Here is a 23,093-nt window from a genome sequence, read left to right as displayed (position 1 = left end):
TGTCTGGAGATATTGCCAGAATGGCTTCTGAAATTATAGGAAAGGGGAGAGGGAAAAAAAAACACACTTTATTGCCTTGCATTTCTAAACAATGAGAGAAAACCTTCTCGACCGGAGGAAACAAAAGTCTGTTAATCTCTTTAACGAAAAATACAGTGTCTGGAAAATGTATTCCTCTTCTCAATTCTTGGCAATAATTATAAGAGCGTGGATCAAAAGATTTTTCACTTCCCCACCCCCCACCCTTTTTAGCAACATGTGTGCAAAAGATACGCACCAACTTCTGAAAAGGGAACAAGTATGGCGCGATTAAAACATTGGTAATGTTATTGTAATGACAGGGATGGTAATGCCACTAAACTTGTTTGTGACTTGGCGATCGAGGGGAGTGAACTAGTTGAGAGAAACATCATTAAAATAATTAAGGAAAGAGGCGCAACTCGGAAAATGCGAGTTGTTTTTCAGAAAGACATTTAGTAGAGAAGTAACTTTTAAGAGGATTATAGAAACAGAAGGCGCCTATGCACACACCCAAGCGAAATCGAGAGGGCCCTGGTGCACTTCCCTCAAACATTTTATTATTTGTTTATTGGAACGAGAAGTTGGCATCAACATAAGAGGTGTGTATGTTAAAAGCAAAAGAAATAGGCACACACGCAGCGCCCCCTTTACGCTAATGATAAAATGATTAAGTCTTGGTAAAACTTCAACTGTATGCCGCCTCTTACTGACATTTTCTCTCTTTTCCTTCTTGGAAATTCCCGCCCGCCCTGCAACTGGTGGCAGATATTCACGTTCGATGAAAAGCAGTCAGAATTTCATCGTAATCGATTTAAAGAAGAGACAAGTGAAGTAGCGTTTTCTTTATTTTGGGGGAAAATATCAAAAGGTTTCTTCGTTAGTGAATTAATTAAGAAAAAGGAAAGAAGTGCGTTTTGTAGTGCAAATGTGTAGTGTTGGTTCTCATTTTAATCCTGTTATCAAGGGAGAAGATAAGTCCAAGAAAGACTGAAGCTGTCGTTAGGTTCTGACTTATTAGAATGTCTTCAAAATAAATTAACACCATTCTTAAATATAGTTGTTCTATACATTTTGCTAATTTTTTATTTAGGGTAGACTGATAAGTTCAAAATATAGAATCATTTTCTTTTTGTTATTATTTATTTTTATGTCAGAAATTTTTTAATGAAGCGATGATGTTTTGAATTTTATTTTTTTAAATATTGAAGCTAGTAAATTAAATTATGAAATAAATTTTCTTTTAACAATTTCTTACAAAAACAAGCTAAAATCTGAAAGCTTATTTTCAAATAAAGTTATACTTATCACACTCTCAGATGGAACAAACCACCTTTAGAGAGCTTGCATTCTTCATGCAAACACAGATTCCACAACCCCTAAGTAATCTATTGATATTTGTCCCTTTTTCAGTTTCGTTTTTGCATAAGGCATTGCTCACAACAAAATGGAACAGAACACCTTATTCCTTTAAACGTTTATTATTCTTTTAAAGTTTTTCTCACTTTCCAATCACGTGATGAATCTCGGCTAAGAAGCATTTTCTAGCAAAGAATTCTAATGGGGGAAAGAACTTCTATTTTATCGCGAACGTTTAACGACTTTGGCGTATAACGGCTTAGTGACATTTGTTTTACTCTATAGCAGCTGTAATTCTTAACCTAACCACAAGAAAAATCGTTATTTAAATAATTTCGTCGATACTGGGGATTTTCTGAGTAAAGTAAATTCACATTTTGGATACATGAAGAAGAAAACTACGAAAATCTCTCACGGTTTTCCGATAAGAAGGGAATTCTAACTTCTAACCTATTATTCTTCTGCGACACGAAATATATCGGATCAGTCATTTAATGTGAGCAGTATCAGTCATTAACGAGGTTCAAATCTAAGTAACCTTCCAAGACAAACCAGCACAGAATTCCCTGATTTTTGAAATTATCTCAATTATTAATATTTTAATAATTGAGATTTTAACCAGTTTACATTAAATTTATATAATAACTTCCACCAGCAAAGTAATAAAATGCAAATCATATGCCATGAAAATAAACTTAGTACATTTTTAACTGTGTTTATCAAGTAAACTTGAAGACAACAATGTTTTTGGATTTAAATAACAATGTTTTTAATTAAAGAAATTTTTGTTACTGAAATGTTAAATTTTGACAAAAAATTTCGGCTTCCTGACCAAAGTCACTATTGATTTCTTAACAAAAAAACCCCAGGATTCTAGTGAATATGGCGCAAATTACTTCATTTAAATTAGTTATAATAATAAGATGTTTGAAAATACGAAACAAGTATCTTAAGGCAAACAATAAACCTAAAATATCAAGTTAAGGAAATCACTTTTGTTTTCTTTCAAAATTAGTTTAGAGCTTTGATTTTTAATTTGAATTCAGTTTCTCCTGTTTTGCAAAATATTGCATGCAATCCGTTTTTAATTTTATTAATTTAAAATCATCAAATTGTTCTTATTTAAAACATTTATTTAAACAAAAATATTAGTTTTAAGCAAGTAAAAAATATGCAGACATGAAACCTTTAGTAAATAAATAATTCAGATATTATTAATACTTCATCTTCTCAAATGACTAAATATAATCATGTGGGAGTTGAAATTGTCCGCAGTAATGCTTCTTTAAATATTAAAAGCCAGATTCGATAATTTCTGAATGAACATGTTGACATTAGAATTTAAATCGCTCTTTTGAAATTCTAACTTAGAAAGGGGTAAAATTAAATTATGAATTTTTAGAGTAAATTGAAATGAAATGATTTAATTCTGATTAAAAGTCATTATTACCGAATTGGAATATCGAGTTGCTTAAAACTTTTGTAAATTCTACAGCATTTCAAATTCAAACCTCGTTATGTAGTCAACTTTTCAATGAAACCTGTTTTAAACTAATGCGGAACTGTATTCTCATAACAGTATTCCTACGGAAATGTATAAATTTCGTAAAGATAACTTATTGAATCCGATATAACTCCAAACTTAAATGACAGAAAAATAAAGCAACCGTAGTTATTGTAAAATTGATACCTGAATCAAACACTTATTAATCAACTCGCTTTAAAACATCTGAACATAAGCTTAAAGTCTTGGCTATCTTAATATTTTATCTATCTGAGGATACAATTTTTATGATTTTTGAAGATGATTTCACTTTTGAAATTATTCATAAGTATTTCATTATCTGTTACAATCATTTAATGAATTAAATTATTTTTATTGCATAATCTGAAGAGTTCCTCTTTAATAATCAAGTTAAATAAAATAAAGAAGCAAAGATTATTTTCGTACACTGTTAGAAATCACTCAGAAAATGGTTAGGTAACAATTTATTTAATTCAAATAATAATTGAATTAAATAAATACTCTTTAATAATCTTTGCAAACTCTTTAATAATCAAAACTTCAGTTAAATAAAATAAAGAAGCAAAGATTATTTTGGTACATTGTTAGAAATCACTCAGAAAATGGTTAGGTAACAATTTATTTAATTGTTATTTTACCATATTCAAACAAACCAGGGAAATGACCGTAAATAAGATGGTATTTAAACTGTTAACTGTGAAAAAAATATTTTACTAATTGATTTCACTAAATACGGTCTATAAAACAACCAGAATTTTATCGCACCAACTAGGTTCATCTAATGAAGCTACTTAGTTCCTTGCAGCTGGATATGTATTATAAACCGAGAGGGCTAATCCGTCAGTCTCATGGCCGACTGTTCGTGAGTTCCAGTCCCATCGTTGAAAACACAATTTTCCTTTATTCTTTTCAACACATAAAGAGTTTCCAGCCTCCTGAATTCCCCAATTAGTGACCCTGGACTATTATAATACGATACTCTTATTCACGCATAGATCTGCAGCACTATAAAGCGGCCCCTACACGTGAAACAAAATTACAAAACAGTATAGCATTTACAAAAATGTGTAGTATTTCCCATTTCTTAAGATAGGCAAAACAACCAGATAAACTAAATAAACCACATGCCACGGTTTATTTGACTAGACACAACTCAACCCCTCCTAACTTCAATGCCCATCGCTTAACAAAAAACCTAGCACCAAGAAAATTATATTAATTTGACACTATTGTTAAGATTTCTTAATTTGATGTCATTTATATATATATATATATATATATATATATATATATATATATATATATATATATATATATATATATATATATATATATATATAAATATATATAGATATATATATCTTAGCAACATAAATAACCTGGAGGTGTGCTAATTTTAAAACAGCATAAAACAACACACACACATATATATATATATATATATATATATATATATATATATATATATATATATATATATATAGGTATGTATAGAAATTTAACAAAAAGATTGTTTTAGTTTATGGCCTTCTTAAGGTTGCATAAAATTTTCTGCTACCTTTTATGGTTTAAAGAACCATTTTTATGAGAATTGATGGTGTAAAATTAAACTTTTTAGCAAAACGCAGCATTCACAGTTTTATTTATTTAATTATTTACTTGTTTATTTTAACTAAATCACCTTAGTTTACAACTGATTTGCTTTTACGTAAAAAAGTAAACTTTTGTTTGTCTGAGTGTCTGTTTTGATCAAATATAAAAAAAATAAAATTGAATTACTGTTTTTGATCGTAACTCCAACCGTAGGATACTTCTACTTAACTCTCCCTCTCCACCCCCCTTTTCAACAGTCCCTTATTTCCTCCCCCCCCCCCTCTATTTCCTCTTCTCCCATTGTGGAAGTACTCCCAAGTTTTTCCGACAACAGAAATGTCCATTTAACAAGTGTTTAAAATTTCAATGATGTATTGATTTTCGGTGTTTCCAAAGACTGCTTTTCAAGATTTTTTTTTCTCCCTACCCCCCTTGTCCAGAAAAAGGAATGATGATACAAAATAAAAATTCTAAAAGTTCAACAAAAAAATGGACAGATATATAGAAAAAAAAAGTTTTTCAGTTTTGTCCACTCCAGCCGGTTCTAAACATTTTTTTTTCTTAGTTTATATAAAAAAAAATACAAGACAGCTGCGGCATTTGTAACGGGCTTTTCCAATTTTAAACATCGTTTCCCGTTTTATTTCTTCCCGTACCTATTTTGCTGTTATTTTATTTTTTATTTTTGAGAGCATTAAGTGAAAGCCTAACTCTTATATATACTTCTCGCCATTGCTTAAGTCCTAATGCGAGCTCAAAACACAAACCTGAGATATGGGTTTGGTATGGGATTTTGAGGGGTAGGTGGTGATGGGTAGTTGTTAAGTTCTTTTCTTCAAAGCTCACTTTAAAATAATACATTACGAAATAGAATTATGAGCTTCGAGTTTTTTTACGAACTAGTCTCTTTTATGAGAACATAAATAATCAAACGTTAACATTGCAACAATAACTGCAGTTTTATAAAGTTTTAAATATCCATTATAATTTTTTTAGTAATTATTGAGCAAGTATTTCAATGTAATAAAAAATAGTTTATCTAATAGTTAAATCTTTTAGTTAATTTAAAACGGAATCAATTGTTTTGTTTGCATCGTTTAGTGTTTTTTTTCTTAATACCTATTAAGAACTGAACTGTCACGAAATAGAAATACTTCTGCCTTAAATACTTACAAAAAGTCCCGAGTTTTACTGAGATTCAAAAACTAATGAGTAACTGCTTTTTGAAGCCCAAATTTGTTTTTAGAAAATAGTCAAAGTTATCCCAATAACCAAAATAATACCAGCAGGTGACAATTTTAGAAAATATCAAAAATAATTTTAAATAAATATATGCATTAAATTTTGCTTGCTTTGCAAACTGTTTAAGTATTATTAATGTTATTTTTTATAATTATTATTATTAATTTTTTTTGTTCTCTTATTTATTATCATACTCATTGTTATTATGCTTATTATTATCATATTTATTGTTTTAGCTATTTCTGAATGGAACTTAAAATAAAATTTATAAAATACATAATATTTTCTTAATCAAACCAACTTATTTTCGCTTTAATTTGCACTTGACATGCAAAATGAATGTATTATGAGGTTTAAAAATAAACATTTTTTCTTGCTGTTACAATGGAAATATGTATTAATTAATTTCACGCCATATCAGTGTATTATGTAGTATAAAAAGTTATGAAAAAATAATTTCAATCATCCATGAATAAAATGTCATTAATTACCTATTCCTTTATCCTGATGCAGAGTGATCCCCCTTATAACTAAACACTCTCAAATGACACTTTCACATTTTATTTTTGAAAATTGGAAAAACTGTCTCTGACTCAAGAGTTTGTATCGATTATACTTCAAATTTAACTTGAATCAGTCTATTAGGCTACATATTGGCATTTATTCGAACTTTTAAAAGCGATTTTAAAGGATTTGGCTTTAAAGTTAAAGTATCTGAAATACTTCAGATTTGCTTTCTATAAAAATTAAGTTCTACTAAATAATTTTAAGTTTTAAAAACCATTTAATTACAAATTTATTGATTTTTATTCGTATTATTTTACTGTGCATTTAGCTATTAACACGAAGAATTATATTAAGTACGGTTATATTAAGTAAGTGTGTTAGTTCAAGAAAGCAAAAGACTTAGTTCTTTTATTTTAGGAAAACGCTGATTTAAAAAAAAAATTGCGTCAAAAATTTTTAATAAAAATTCTATTTCGTGTTTAAAACAAACACTCAAATAAATTTCATCCGATAACAAATTTAAGTTTTTATTTGTTCATATACTCATCAAAACCGTTTTTTATATGAACCGAAAACCAAATTAGTAAGCCAATACTTGACTTTTTTTGTAACAAACGGTTTTTGTAACAAATGAAACTCTGAAAATGATTTTTGAAATTACAACACTAACATTACTTTGTCAATAAAACTAGCTTCTGGTTCAGTTTGCACAGTAAAAAGTGATCTTAACTGAAAAGGAGTTTTGAGAGCAGCATTAATTTGTAGCAGCATTAATCATCATGACTACCTTTGGTTTCAAATTCACAACTGAATGCGAAAAATCCCTTAGCATGAAAATGAGTTTTGGTATATCTGCAAAAGCTTTAACCACTATGACTACCTTTTGGTTTCAATTTCACAGCTAATTGCGATAAATCTCTTACCATGAAAATGAGTTTTGAGATATCTGAAAAAGCCTTAACCACTATGACTACCTTTTGGTTTCAATTTCACAACTTAATGTGATATGCCTTTTACAACGAAAAGGAGTTTTGAGATAACTGCAAATACATAGCGTAATCAATATTAGCTATAGCTTTTGGTTCAGTTGTAGGAAAAATATAACCATGACCATGATTTCCAATTTTACCGCACTAAAATCTATGAAGACTTTAATTCCATTTCATTTATTGCTGCCGATAAATAGATTGTCTTTGAAATAAGTTTAAGACAAGAAACAATTGCCTCAGAATTCTTTTAAATATGAAACCATTTCAGAGGAAAAAACGAAGTATAAAGTTAAGTGTCCGGCCAAACCTTTTTTTGTCAGAAACTTTTTCCATGATATTAACAGATATTCAAAGATAACAGCAAAACTATTCCTCATTTTACCCAACACAGTATGATTTTAACCAACATCTGATTAGAGTCCTTCGATTAATAGTTATGATAGTCACCCCAGGTTAATGTCCATCCGGTTGAGAATGCTACGAGTAGGGAGAATAATACATAAAAACCACCAATGATAACGAGAATACGAATCGCAATAAACAGTGTCCATTTCTGGACACTATAGCTTCTGAAGCAATCCGCTCCAATTATGATACTATAAATTGGATGAGATTTTTTTTTTATTCCATTGTAATTAGAACGACAGTCAAATTAAGAAAAAGGGTTATAGGCAATTTTGGAAAGAGCAGCATTTATGCAATCAAAGATGTATGCTGTTTCCTTTTTGCATGTGTTGCATGTAATTTGTAGAAATGCATTGTATATTTTTTCTGTTAAATCACTATTTTTTTTTACTTCTGTATTTGACATGATATACCTAAAGAATTAAAATTCAATTCGCTCTTTCTCGTCTTGAATATTAAGAAAGAAAGAAATAGAATATTTAATATGCTATGAAAGAACTGTGTTTAATATCTTTGTTTCCTATTCAGTTCAAGAAGATAAAGAATTCATTATTTTCTGCGTCTTTTCACGCGAAATGCACAATCTTTTCTTCACGAAACACAGAAAATTTCAACGCCTCCCGAAAATTAAAGCATAGGAGACAATAAATGAAATAATTCGCAATTCTTTTTTCTCCATTTCGTTTTGTGTTATTATTATTTACCTGTTGTTCTAGAACGTATCAAACTGCTGGAAAAATTAATTACGTATTCGAGCAATAGCAAAACTAAAAACATTTCCAGCCTTCTTTGACTTGACAGTGAAGCGAACACTGTAGGCAACATTGCAAAACGGGACATCATCAGCGCCATCTATCGGGTTTGTCTTTCTTTTCCAGTTGCTGTTGCTCTTCCTTAAACAGAAGAAGCTTCTAGTGAAAAATAATTAAGTACTTCGAATTTTTATTAATTAACGTTCAATCGTGTTTTATCATAAGCCAAACGAGAAAACTTAATTAGCTGAGGAAAAGGCTTTCGGGTGAATTTCATTAAATAAGCGAAATTAGTTTCGCCGGTATTGTTAGCATAGGAAGAGAATGGGAATTAGAAGGGGACAAGATGGAGAAGAAAAAAAATAAATAAAGGCTGTGATTTAATCTAGTCTCCAATCCTTTGACAATTATCGAAGTAAATTCTCTTTAATCTTAAGAAGCTTTTAAAACGATTTTGAATCTTCTGCATTTTTCTTACCTGTGAAGTTGGTTTCTGCCTTCTCAAAATCAAAATGTTAAGTTGACGTTTGGATCCTGGTCTAACTGTGTACAAATGTATTTCATTCAAATTAGTATTCATCCAGATTGGATGTTTTGAAAGAGATATTTAGTTTTCGCATCCTTTTGATCAAACATGTCTCCGATTTCAAAAAAAAAAATTTCAATGCTTTGACGAACTTGAGAGCTAGATTTAATGGTTTGATTAACTTTTCTAAAACATTTCTTAAATTAAATACAATTCGAGACAAGAGTTTAATTGTTTTTGGTTGTTTTTTTCCCCCTCTGAATCTTCTTGGCAATGAAATTGTTTGAAATAGTTAAGTGTTTGGGATGGATTCGAAATCAATTTTGTCATCATATCACTTGAATCGGAGATTAAAGCATTCTCCATAAGTGAAACACGGTGCCGGTTAAATAAGAATTTAATTTTCAGTTCTGTTGGGAATTTTTTAATTTGATTTCCCTAAGTAAAATAAAGTGTGAGACGTAACTTTGAAGTACTTTGAACGTCAGCTTCAAACTAAATTTAGTACTAATTAAATGAAGTGATAATTCAATTAAAAAGCGTATCGAATGCTAAATACCTTAAGGATTACATCTCCTATTGGGTTTGTACGCATAAATTTTAAATTGAGATGGAATATGGGAGACTTAAAGGCTATGGAAAGTTTGTTTTGAAGCAACGAATTGAAATGACTGACTTGAAGTTTCAGTCTAAATCAAGATTAAATTAATCTTTTTAAGTGAATCTAAACATTGCTGATTTCTAATTTCATGAGAAAGCTTAAATATTATTTGTTGATTTGATGTACAAAAGACAAAGTAAGTCATGACTATTTGCTTTTCAAAATGCTTTTTTTATCTATAAAAATATGGTAAATAAAAATTATTTTATGGTCGAATAAGGCTCAGAGAGAAGCTAAAAATCAGAGAAGCGTCATTCTTTTAGCAAAATTGAAATTATTTTGCCTTTGAACCTTTTCTAACATCGCAAATGATTATTTTAGTAAAATGTCACGTCCGTTGATAATACATTTTAAGTGAATTGATATACTTCCTGTCTTGTTTCAAGCGAAGTGGTTTCTAAAAATAAGAAAACGTTTAGAAGCAAGTAGTTTAACATTTTTGATTAGTTTGTAATCTTTGAAAGGAAATTTTATTTTTTAAAGGATTCTTTCGGCCGTTGCTGTTGTCCATTTACGTCGTACTAGAGCTGCACAATGGGCTATTGGCGACGGTCTGGGAAACATCCCTGAGGATGATCCGACGACATGCCATCACAATTTTGATTCTCTGCGGAGGGGATGGCACCCCCGCTTCGATAGCCCGACGACCTGCACGCGAAGTCGAGCACTTTACGGTAGAACAGTTTAACGAGGACCAATACTGCACACCCTCGCTCCCTATGCAGGCTGATCCAAGTGGTCACCCACCCGCACACTGACCGCAGCCAGTGATGCTTGACTTCGGTGATCTGCTGGGAACCGTGTCTTAACGATCAGCCCACTGCGGGACAGGATTCTTTCGGCAAAATTATTCCACGAAAATACGATATGTATCCATTCATCTTATTATTACATCGTATATAAATTACAAATTACATCTAAATTATCGCATGGTATTAAAAGACTATTCTACACTTATATGTATTTTAAAAGTTTCCTTTTTTGGAGCTTTTATGTGTTACGGGCATTACAATAATTGAAAAAATTGGAAAGATATTTCTCGTAACTAATACTTAAAACCATACATGATGAAATATAGATAATATTTCTTGAAACAATATAGAACCATAACATAATTTAAAATTATGCATGGTGGTTCCACGGGGAACGGGCAATCAGAAATTATAATTTTAAGGAATTTCATTTTATGAATATGAATAAAACTAATTTTATGTATTCATATTTTGTACTTATATTTTTAACTTATTTTGGACAAATATATTGATTTCAAGCAACTCGTTTTGGACATCTCAGTGGAAATTCTCTATTGTATAAAAATCAATAAATGATTTTTTTTATGAAAAGTAAATAAATAACAATATGTTTAAGCAAAAGTAATTTATTAGGCTAGAATAAAAATTCTGTCTCAACAAAATACGCATAAGCAAATCCACAAATAGATAATTTAAAGGATGAAGTAAAAACAAACATTCCAAAATAACTCTTAGAAATTGCCTCCACCCACAATTTACTTTTAAAATGTCGACCACCAATATCATAAAAATATTGACTCGGTAAAATATTTTTAAAACATGTAGTGACTTGAAAGAAAAAAATCTCTCAGATATTTTTAAAATAAAATTATGTTTTAAAAATCAAGTGAATAAATAGCTAAGTATTTGTTGTAGACCATTTAAATATCATGTAAAATTACGGAATTGAATAATGATATTTTTAGTAAAAAAATTTTTTTTTCTGGTAATTAAAACCAAAATATACGGTATTTAAACCATATATTTGAGAATTTTTCAGTCTATATGGTAACGGTTCCAGAAATTCTAGTCTTAAAATTATACTTCTTATTACCACACATTTATTAAAAAGTACAAAACTGAAAGAAAAAAAAATTATGCCATGTTCTAAGGTATCATCATAAATTTGCCAAATTTCATCACATATTATAAAACCATACTTAATTGTTAATTTTACCAAAATCATTATCAAGGCGCCTTGATAAAAATTATGGAGCGGTATTTCCAAAAAGCCAGAAACATGGTAAATTTTACCATAGTTATGACAATACGTTTTTTTATCCATGTATTTTTCTTAACACTAAATTGCCTAAGGAAGTCATTTCGATTGCTTTTAATTTCAATTAGAAAAACAATGATGTATATAATGACACAATTTCTTAGAATTTTGCAAAATATTTAATTTTTTTATTGTTAACATTTACTAATAACTTGTCATATAACTGTAAATAATGTAAAAAGTATTGAAAATTAATTTTAAACAAATTTCTTTACACATTATTTATTCTTTTACAATCCAGTCATTTTGACTGCTTTTGGGCAATATAGGTATATATTACATTTCAGTCTTTCTAGTGTTAAAACTGTTCACACTTCCATTTTGCACCAATGGCAAATTTGAGTAGCAAAACAACGTACTTAAATAAGGTCAACGCCCGTTATTTTCAGTTTATGTCTGAAATTTATTCCAAAATCACAGAAAAGACTGCATGAAAATAACGATAACGATATAAAGAGGGAGAAGAGAGCCACACAAGTAACGATCGAAGAAAAGGCACTCTTTTGTCAACCCTTCATTCACAGACGGCTGATCACCCTTTGATGTCCGTTCTGGACATCTTCCTGCCTTTTTAAAGTCCGAATGTCCGGTCACTCAGACAAATGTCACGAGAATATAATAATCTGTCGGTCATTTGTCCGGCTTCAGTAGCTATGTAGGACAGTTTTCAAGAACATCTTTATTTCCATACTTCCACACCCTTGTCAAATTTGTTCAGCGTTAGATTCTTGAAGAGTTGTGAGAAATATTACACTATTAGTAATCTTTCAGTTTCAGTTGAAGATATTTACAATGCAATAAATCGAAATAATCCTGTCCTTTAAAATGTACAATAGTAAATTATGCGTAACACAAATTTGTAATTTCGTATTTTATATACACACTTAAAAATAGTTTCGCATAAGAATAACAATAGTGAGAATAATATTGAGTCATAATGTTGCGCGAATTCACTTCAATTTTCGAAATCTGCGTCTCATTTCATTTTATAACCGTCGTTGAACAGCAGACCCAATTTTTGGGTTTAAGACTACTAATGTTCAACTCCGTATTCTTGTAACTTTGAGAGCTATTTGGAAGACAAGAGATCTCCTGTCTAAAGTATTGGGAGAAATTTTAATTCGGGGAGGACCTTTTGATAGAAGCAACCCGCATTTGCGTTACATCGTGAGGAAAACCACGAAAACCTCCTATGATTATTCTAACGGCAAGGGGACTTCAGCCCATAATCCGTCTACATCTGAGGATATTTCACGTCAGCACTGTGGACAGTGCGAGCCGGGTGCGGAATTCGTATCGACCAGCTATCACTGGGATTCGAATCCAGTTCACCTCATTGAAAGGTCAATGCTCTATCCCCTGAGCCACAATGACTCTCTTAATTTACAGTGCAGGTTTTATCCTTCTTAAACTAGATTACACGTTATTAGAGTTCAAATTGAATTGAAATATATTTCGACCCATTAAAGTTTTCGCTTGACTCTTAGAGCCTAAAAGGCTCTAAGAGTCAATTTTTTTATTCCACTTCCGAATCGATTTATATGAGAATGTACAAAAGAGCTATGATTTACTATAGTCATGTTATGAGTTCCTCCATAATTAAATAGTGTCACTCAGATGTTAATTATCTTTTTTCTTAAAAAACATAAGACCACTTTGCAACATACTAGATGCTGTATTAATTTTATAAAAATTACTCAGTTTGACCCGAATTGCTGTAAAATTTCACTGCAAAATCAAACCCAAACACAAGCATAATTCATTTTACATCTTGTGCAGCAAATTTGAAGTATATTTAAATTTAATACAAGATTGCATGCGACTCAATTTCTTTTTTATTTCCACAAAACATTCCATGCAGTATAATGAGTTCTACGCAGCACAAAATATTGTTCTAACCCCTATGTTAAGAATAGTAATTATTTTTATCATTTGAAGGAACGACCGTTGCATAAAGAATAGCATAAACCTTCAGCAGAAAAGGCATAACTTCAAAAAAATGTTTGAAGAATGATTAAATCTGTGTTAATCATGTAATATACCCCTCCAATAAAAATTCTGAATTTCTTCCGCAAGTGCTTAAGAAAAAATTTATTTACGCATTAATAACTAAAAGAAATTAAAAATGTATCAAAATCAAATTTGTATTGTTAATGCCGCACTCATTACAGTACATTACAAAATTGACCATTCGCTTGCTTATATGCACTAAAATGATTTTTATAAGCAAATCAACATTTTCAAATCTACTAATAAACACGGGAGAGGGTTCTAAACATCTCATTTGTATGACATGACCAACAATTGATATTTGTAACGGTCTGATCATCACAGAGATCCATCACCAAAACATCAACATCTCCTTACCCACTCTATTCAAACCATCCTCCAGAACCACAGCATCTGCTGTCCAATCTTTGTGTTTTTTATATTCAAATGCCAAAAAGGCAAAATCATTAATCTGCATAGAGAAGAGGAGGGGGCAACTGGCCCGACCATTCTATCCATCACTTTGTCCATATATCACCTATGGCCCACATTGGTGGCGGGGGTGTCTGAAATGCGAAAAGGACATGGTACTGCACCTTGAAGTTCATGCATCATTGGAAAGAAATGCCTAACGCAATGGATATTTGTTCCTGCACCTTTAGGGTGCTGATTTGTTATGTATGGGGCTTCTCCAAATTGTATTCACAGTTTTTTTTTTTTACTTTGTACTGAGTTTAAGACTGTTAAAGAGAAAAGTAATTGCAATATAAAATACAGCTAATTATTTCTATGTTTGTACTACTATAAGGAAGGGAATTGCAATGGCTTATTTATTTATTTCCCTATAAGTCATGAAATGTTTTTGGAAATTATAAACATTATTCCAATCTTGCTTCTGATTTAATATACTTAAAAAAAATTGTAAGCAAAATATAAAAAAGTATCAAAAAATATTAAAATTTCATTCTTCGCAGAATAGCATATTTCTTTAGCAAGTATTAATAATTTCTAAACATAAAAATAGGATAAAAGATTCCATTATTGCGCAAACTAATATCAAGGTGATTATTAGATATTTAAAAAATATGAACATCAGTTTGAACGTTTTGAGGAACATCAATTTGAAGTTCAATGAGGTTGATAGTAATTGTTTCATTCAACTCATTTTGAACGTGTTTGAGTTGATATAAAGTTTTATAAATTATAAATATTTGCTTCAAATGTAGAATAATAGAAGAAGAATAAAGAGCTTAGTGGAGCCAGAGACGAAAGCCGACATACTGTGTCAAACACTCTATTTCTATTTTGAGATACGCTTTTCCGATAACCTTTAGAATAATAATAAAAAAAGCAATTCTAGGGTTCAGAACACAAAAAACACCTATAAAAATTATTAAATATCAAATGTTAACTGCGATATGTTTTGAATTTATTTTCATCTGTAAGAGATTCAGTAAAAATTGTTTCAGTTTTTAAATATCAGTAACGGAGTTTAAAGTTTAGTTTTTTACATTTTTTTAGCACATTTAGCACATTTTTTTATTCGAAAAAGAATTTTCGCGTTCTTCTTTCAACTAAAAAAGAAATTATTAAAAAAAATTGAAAAAAGATATAAGCGATATAGTGCTAAATGCAATTTAATATGAACCTTACAAGCATGCATTTAGCTATATTTAAGTGCGTCTAAAATTTATAAAACAAATTTATGTCAAATATATTTAATAGGGAGATCATATAAATTCATGCTTTCACTGATTGAGAGTAGCGATATGGTTAAATCTTAAGTTTAATTTATTTGTCTTCTAAACTATCATTTTTTATATTTATTTCAAATTTAAAAGGCTAATGTAATGGCGTATTTTTGTTTTAAAAAAATTGATTTTCATAATTATGCTTTTTATGCTTTCTACATTTCGCATTATAATTATGATTTTTACATTATTATGCACAATTATATTATTCACATTAATTAACGTGTTTTGAATTCAAAAGTAGCTTATGGGTCTGATTGTATTTATTAAATTAATTAACAATTATTTTTATTTTTCTCCTCCTTACTTTTCAAGTAAAATCAAATAAGATAATAATAATTAAAATTTAAAAATACATGTCACCTGATGCCAAGATATGATTTTCGCGCTGTTTCTCCACAAGTAATTTTAATTGGAGAAAACAAATTGTTTGCCCAAATAAATGAAGACTAATATTTTTTAGCATAAAGCGTTAAATAATTAGTATTTAAACTCTAGTTTTTTGTTCACTTTAGCAAGAAATGGTAATACCGATAACGGTAACGGACCCATACATCAATATTTAAACGATCCCCAATAAAACAGCCCGGAAGAGAAATCTTTTGCCTTTGGTTGTGAAGTGTGACAATTTGTTGTCCAGCATATCACTGTCTCTTCTACGATGGATCTGCAGCTGTTTAATGCAAGAGAAGAGGGTGCCCGTATAATGAAAAATAAACAGCGACTGAGACGAGAGCTCAAAATGGATCTGCCCACAATTCTGAAGGACAGATGGAGAACACTTGGGTTGTTTTTAGCAAACTGCAAATGACTCAACTTTTTCACGGCATTAAAATTAACCATAAACAATGACGTATTTGAGTTATAAGTTGACTGTATTAATTGGTATGAATACTATATTTCTTAATGCAATAAGCTGGATCAGCGGTATCCAAATTTTTTCATCTATGGAACCCTAAATGATAGAACTTTTTTTGGTGGAACCTCTAATTTATAAATATTAAAATATGTATAAGCAATTGTGAGCGTATTAACCAATAAAAGACTACTTTGTTTTGAAAATATTTGAAAAACGGAAAGAAATTTTTTCATCGTTTTTTTTTTTTCATTAATAATCTTAAATTATGCTTTATACCGACAGTTGAATTCCCAATCCTGATAATATATCTAATTTAGTTTTAAATTAGTTTTTGGGTCATGTACATAAGCGAAAAGGAAACAAATAATCCATATGAGGATTTTTTGTGGAAACGAAAGCTGAAAAAAGCTGTTATAAGCGTTGAAAATGGTCACCAGGAAAACGTATCATTAACGAATTTAGTCTTTTTTTTTTTTCTTTTTTTCTTTTTTGACTTGAAAAGCACGATAGGAAATATCAATGCAATTTTTAATGAATGCAGTTTCTTTTTTATAATACATTCAAGATATTGTTGTCCGAAAAATCATATAAGTTAAACAAAAAGTTTTGCCCTTTTTTCATTGCCATTTTACTTTAAATAATTTCATAAAACAACCGAAATATTAAATAACTAATAAATTATTATTTAGATTTAAATGTAAATAAAATTTCAAAAATTCGCTGTGATATAGAAAAAGTCTTAACTATCGGAACCCCTTTTACCCTTCCACGGAACCCTATGGCTTAGCGGAACACCATTTTGGAACCGCTGAGCTAGATTATCTTACCTAATTTACAAGAATTAAGATTGAAAAGCATATAACGAATGCTCTAATTATTGCACTTAATTAGTTAATAAATTTGCTGAATTCATTATTGAATTCATCTTAATGAGATTGAACCAAATTCTTTATTATAAATCAATACAATAAATTAAGTTATTTCTTCAATCATGGTTGAAAGAGGGTCATAGTAATTCTATTGCTTCCAAAGAAACTATTACTAACTACTTTTTGCCATACATGTAATATGAAGGAAGGCTAGGCATAAAATAATGCAATTGCATAAGAAATTGCTAAAACAAGATTCTTCATCCAAGAAAGATTCTAAGATTCTTCTTCAAGATTCTTAAAAAGATTTTTAAACCAAGATAATCTAGAGTTTATTGATTCGCAAAAGAAAAGAGAACATCTATTTCCAATAAACTTGCATCAAGATATGTATTTCATCACAGACTTTAAACGTGTGACCTACACTGTAAAAAATTCCGAATCCAATTACGGTAAAAGTAACATCACCAAGTTTCCATTTTACTGTAAAATCCAATTTTACCGGAACATGTTGTGGAACAAAAAATATGATATGCAGTAATTATTACAGTAAAAGTACTGAATCGCTCTAATTAAATAAATATTGCTGAAAAAATTACGGATAATATTTTACGGTAAAAATGAATTTCACCGTAAAACTATTTAGTTTTACGGATGATGCACCCAAAGCCCCGATACTTAATACCGTAATTTAATTCGAAATTTTTTACAGTGTATCCTTACAGTTAAACTAATAAATGCGTACTATTTCTAACCACAGAAAAACCTCCCCGACATAAAATTTTTATCTGGGAATCTAAAATGTGAAAGAAAATCTAAAAAATATCATAAATTTATTAATTATCTGGGTGAAATTATGGAAACAATTATTTTATTATAAAATAATTCACATGATTACTTATAAATTCACAAAAATAGATCATATAAAATAAAATTTATTCATAAAAGTATAAATTACAAAATTCATTTTCTTTTTCTGTAAAACATTATCTAATGTGTGCTAAATAAGCATCATATTAAATTATTAATTCAATTCATTTACGGTCATTCTCTTCGTCTTCAGAAAATGAAAGAAATTATTCGATTAAGAAAGAACATCCATCAAATTCATACACAATTTGAAATTACATACTTCACAAAATTGTCATAATTCACTAAATCTATCAGTCATATTTGCTGTACTTTTTCTTCAGAACTACTAAAAATTAACCACATCATCTTAAAACCTAACAAGATTCTGATTTTTAATTGATTAATTTAGATCATACTCAAAATTAACCTGAAATAATTTTTTTCTAGATTTTGCAAGAATCGTTGTTATATTATTTAAATTACTACGCTAACGTTATACACGTCCAGAAAATTTTAAAAATAATTTTCTCTGGACAGTTCCTTTGAAATGCGATAAAAATTTTCCAAAAAAAAATTTTTTAGGAGGCGAACAACTGGAAAAAAAAAGCTTGCCTGTGCTCAATTTTGTACGTTTAAACTATTTCTGCGATCAAATACGGAGCTGACTCGACCTGACAGTGATTGATGTACACTGCGCGATCTGAAGAATATTTTAATTTCCTGTGCGCTACCCCTTCTGTACTGGACAAGGTCCTACAACATGCTGCTTCTCTTTTTTCAAACTCGTCCCAGCGTTTTTGCATCCAAAGTTGCTCGCTGCTTCTATAAAGAAGGACAAGCTATCCCCCTTCGTTCTTTCTCTAGCTTCTAGCTCATACTTACAATCTGATTGATGCCTCCCACTATTCCATAGCCCAGTAAATGCACGACTTTGCTGATGAAACTAGATTAAGAGAGATGGGAGCAAAATAAGAGAAAATTGAAAACCGCGCTTCAGCCTTCGTGAATTGAAATTATTTTCAGTGAACTAGTCAAAATGTTATTATAAAGAACTTTGAAACAAGTAAAAGAAATGTAAATTTCCTTTCATATACGATCATTTTTATATATATATATATATTTACCAATCATTTATATATATATATATTTACCAATCATTTTTATATATATATATATATTTATAATATTGTTATAATATAGTGTATTACAGTATAGTTTTTACAATATAATAGTATAGTACTTTATTATATTATAGTAAACTATTACTATATTATAGTAAAATATGGTATATTATAGAAAAATATAAATTTAAAGCCACATTTCATCCTTCTCGAATTGAAATTATTTTTATTGAGCAAGTCAAAATGCTACAATAAGGAACTTTGAAACAAGTATAAGAGATGAAAATTTCTATTAATATACATTATTAATATTAATCTAATTATATTAATAGAATAGAATGTTTGATAGTCTATTTATTATATGTTAAAAAATAACATATAATATACAATATTATATTTAGCAATTTCACGGTATTTCTCTTTTAATATCCACAATATTCTATTGTTTTAGCTAACTGTTACTGTAACCAATGGTTGAATCATTTGAATAGCGGCCATTAACTTCATATCGATTCATTTTGAGATATAAAGCCTAGAAAATCAAATGAAATTGTTGTTTCTTCTATCTTGCATGATTTGTGATAATCTCTGCTTAGCAACATAAATAACCTGGAAGTGTGCTAATTTTAAAACAGCATAAAACAACACACATATATATATATATATATATATATATATATATATATATATATATATATATATATATATATATATATATATATATATATATATATATATATATATATATATATATATATATATAGTTTGATGCAAAATACAGATCAAAATGCAAATTTGATACAAAGAATTTCAAACAATTCTGTTGTAATTATTAGAAAATATGAATTTTCAGAATTTTTCTAATCGCTTACTCTTCTCTTTTAGAGCCAAGTACCTACACCTGCAGTACATGCAAGCAAACCTTTACTTCAGCGTGGGTGCTAGTACAGCATGCCCAACACATGCATGGAATGAAGATTTACCTTGTTACTCCTTACCATGGCAGTCGCAATTCATCTTCATCTTCCGTTCAACCTACTGGTCCACCACCTTCCCTCATCAATAGCAGTAGTTCTCTTGGAATTCCTCTTCCCCCGGTGTTACCTCCATGTTCAACCATGAACGGCCCCAGTCACCATCATAATGCCCACCATCATAATGTTTTACCTCAACAAGCACTATCGTTAGAAAATCATCCAGCTTTACAACTCTTGAGAATGCCTCTCGGAGAAAGACAATTTCCTCCTACATCGCTCAATCCGCCGAATATATTTGCTCGACCTTCTAGTCAAGACTTCCGAGTTGATATTTTAGCCACATCATCATCCACAAGTGGGAACAGTAACAACCCTGATGGTAATCAACAATTCCATCGTCTAAACCATCATCAACCACATCCACCACCACATTCTGCTCCTTCTTTACCGGGTTTAGGCATTGGTAACTTTGAACCACACAATCCTTTTATTGATAGGGGTCCTCTTGGTATTGATACCAGACACAGACCACCTCCAATGAGCTTAGGCTTTGAGCCACAAATGGACTTTTACTCGCAAAGACTAAGGCAACTAGCGGGAGCCACAAGTCCGACAACAGTGGCAGCCTCCCCTAGAAAATTAACCCCACCTTTCACACATCCTACAATGTCTTCCTCATCACAACCTTCAACTCCTACTTCTACGCCTCAACCGGCGCTAAACCTTCACAATTCTTCCAGTGGCAATATCACTCCTGCTCCAAGTCATCAGCACAATAATAATCAAGCTCATTCGGGATCTTCCGCTTCTTCAACAAGTAGCAAAGGTGGTGGCGCTACAGATGCTGCTGATGGCTCCCCTAAGTTGCTCAAATCTTGGTCATGTGAATTCTGTGGAAAAGCTTTCAGATTCCAAAGCAGCCTGACTGTGCATAGACGATCCCATACAGGGGAAAAACCTTATAAATGTCTAATTTGCAAACATACCTGCAGTCAAGCTAGCAAACTGAAAAGGCACATGAAAACGCACCAAGGTAGTAACGGGAAAATGACAAATGCTTCTGAAAATAATAGTCTTGAATCACCTCGATCAACTCCTGATTCAACTTCTGAGACAGGCAAAGAGAGAGACAGACAAGTTGGGAGAAGCCTCGATGATGAGGAAGATGCATCAGATGGTCAGACAGCCGATAATGAGGAAGACGAAGAAGATTTAGATGATGAAGATGAAGAAGAGGAAGATGAATTAGATGACGAAGAAGATCTAGATGATAGCAATGAAATTATGATGGCAGAAGATCTAAGTACGAGAGGGCCTTCGAATTCAACTCCTATTCCAAGAGAATCTCCTTCTTCTGAACAAAATAAAACATCTAAACCTTCCACAGTTGATATTACAACGAATAACGATAATAGTAGTAATACAATAAGTGTTAGCAATGGTGAGAATGGAAGCAATAGTCGAGATAAAGAAAATTCTAAGCCTGAACCAAGACATTCTCTTTTGAGTGAAGTAATGGACAAGATTGGGTTAAGCAATATTCAACAATACAACGAAGCTTATCAAAAAGCTTTAGAAGAGAGTTCGTTGAAAAATTCACTGAAAGATGATACAGAAATATCAAGCCAGAAACGTAATTTTGCCACCGAGAATGGACCTGAACGACTGAACAACAAAGAAGATGGCAATAACAACATCAATAGCCACGGAGGAAGTAACAAATCAATGCCCCTGCCTCCACACTCTATGGATTTCGGGCATAGTATATTTGGTGCCTTCGATTATCATCATCATCACCATAATAATACATTTGAAGCGACTAAACGTTTAAAACTTGATTTTACTGATCATATAAGGAATAGCAATGACAGAGATCCGTTATACGCAGGTTTATGGTTACCATCTGTGCATGGATCCTCGAGCAGAGAAATATATGATACGGAATATTCCCGCCACATCAAATCTTCCTCTTCTGAAAGTGCCTTGAAGTCAGTCACCCCAACTAATATGAGCAGTAGATCGATGAGTCCACGTCCAGGTACCAGTGGAGGTGGAGCATCCGTCACTCCTATTCCCGGTATCCTGGTCAATTCCTCTAAGAGTGGCGCAAGTACCAAGGAACAACGCCGCAACGACACCTGTGAATATTGCGGCAAAGTGTTCAAGAACTGTAGTAACCTCACCGTGCATCGCAGATCACACACTGGCGAAAAACCGTACAAGTGTGAACTTTGCAGTTACGCATGCGCTCAGAGTTCAAAGTTGACACGACACATGAAGACGCATGGGCGTCTTGGCAAAGACGTATACCGATGCCGGTTCTGCGACATGCCGTTCTCTGTGCCGAGTACTTTGGAAAAACACATGAGGAAGTGTGTCGTGAACCAAAATGCAACCGGTGTAACCTACATGGACAGAGACTCAGACTCAAAAGACTTGACATGAAACAAATACTTCACGTCTAATGTGTTTCCAAGAATTTATTGAACAAAAATAAATATATAAATATATATTATTTTTCAATTTCTCTGTGATGTGGAATTTTCTTTTTATGTGGCTGATGGCCCTTGAAACTTTAGCCCATACATTGGTAATTTGGAAAAATTATGTGTGCATGTGTTCTTAGTGTGATGGTTTTAAATTTTAAATCACACACACTCTCCTATGAATATTTGAAGAGAAATATAAATTTAAGAAAAAGCCTTCCCTCACTGTTGCATAATGACCACATTTTTTATGTGTGTGACTGAAACTCAACTTTAAAAAAGTAAAGAGTATTTAGTTGTATGAAATAAGTTTGATGATTCGTTAGATATAGGCTATAGAAAGTTTTTGAAAAATGTCTTTTTAGAGTTTTGATATAAAAAATTCAGGTTGTAGTTTGAAACAAAACTAACATCTCTAACAAGGGCTTATTTTCCTTTCTTGCTTTATTCTTTTCAAAAGCTATGGACCAAGCGGCTTTTTAACTTTTTCATTTAGCGCTTCTTTGCCTTTTGTTTATTCTTTTTCTGTTTCATATCAAACA

The 23,093-nt window shown here is 30.9% G+C and overlaps 1 protein-coding gene across 2 annotated transcripts in view; it reads left to right on the top strand.

Moving 5' to 3' along the window:
- LOC107438166 (BCL11 transcription factor A) overlaps positions 1-22,742 on the top strand; it is a 208,469-nt gene extending 185,727 nt beyond the window's left edge. For both annotated transcript variants that reach the window (XM_016050376.4, XM_016050377.4), the window contains exon 3: positions 19,974-22,742. In XM_016050376.4, the coding sequence (XP_015905862.1) occupies positions 19,974-22,510 (2,537 nt within the window). In that variant the 3' untranslated portion in view covers positions 22,511-22,742. The remainder of the gene's footprint in view (positions 1-19,973) is intronic.
- Positions 22,743-23,093: the final 351 nt, after the last annotated feature.

Source organism: Parasteatoda tepidariorum, chromosome 10, assembly GCF_982258835.1.
Source record: "Parasteatoda tepidariorum strain Cologne lab strain chromosome 10, Ptep-v5.0, whole genome shotgun sequence".
Taxonomy (NCBI): Eukaryota; Metazoa; Arthropoda; class Arachnida; order Araneae; family Theridiidae; genus Parasteatoda; species Parasteatoda tepidariorum.
Note: the sequence above shows the minus strand (reverse complement) of the source record. Positions and strands in the feature narration are given on the sequence as shown.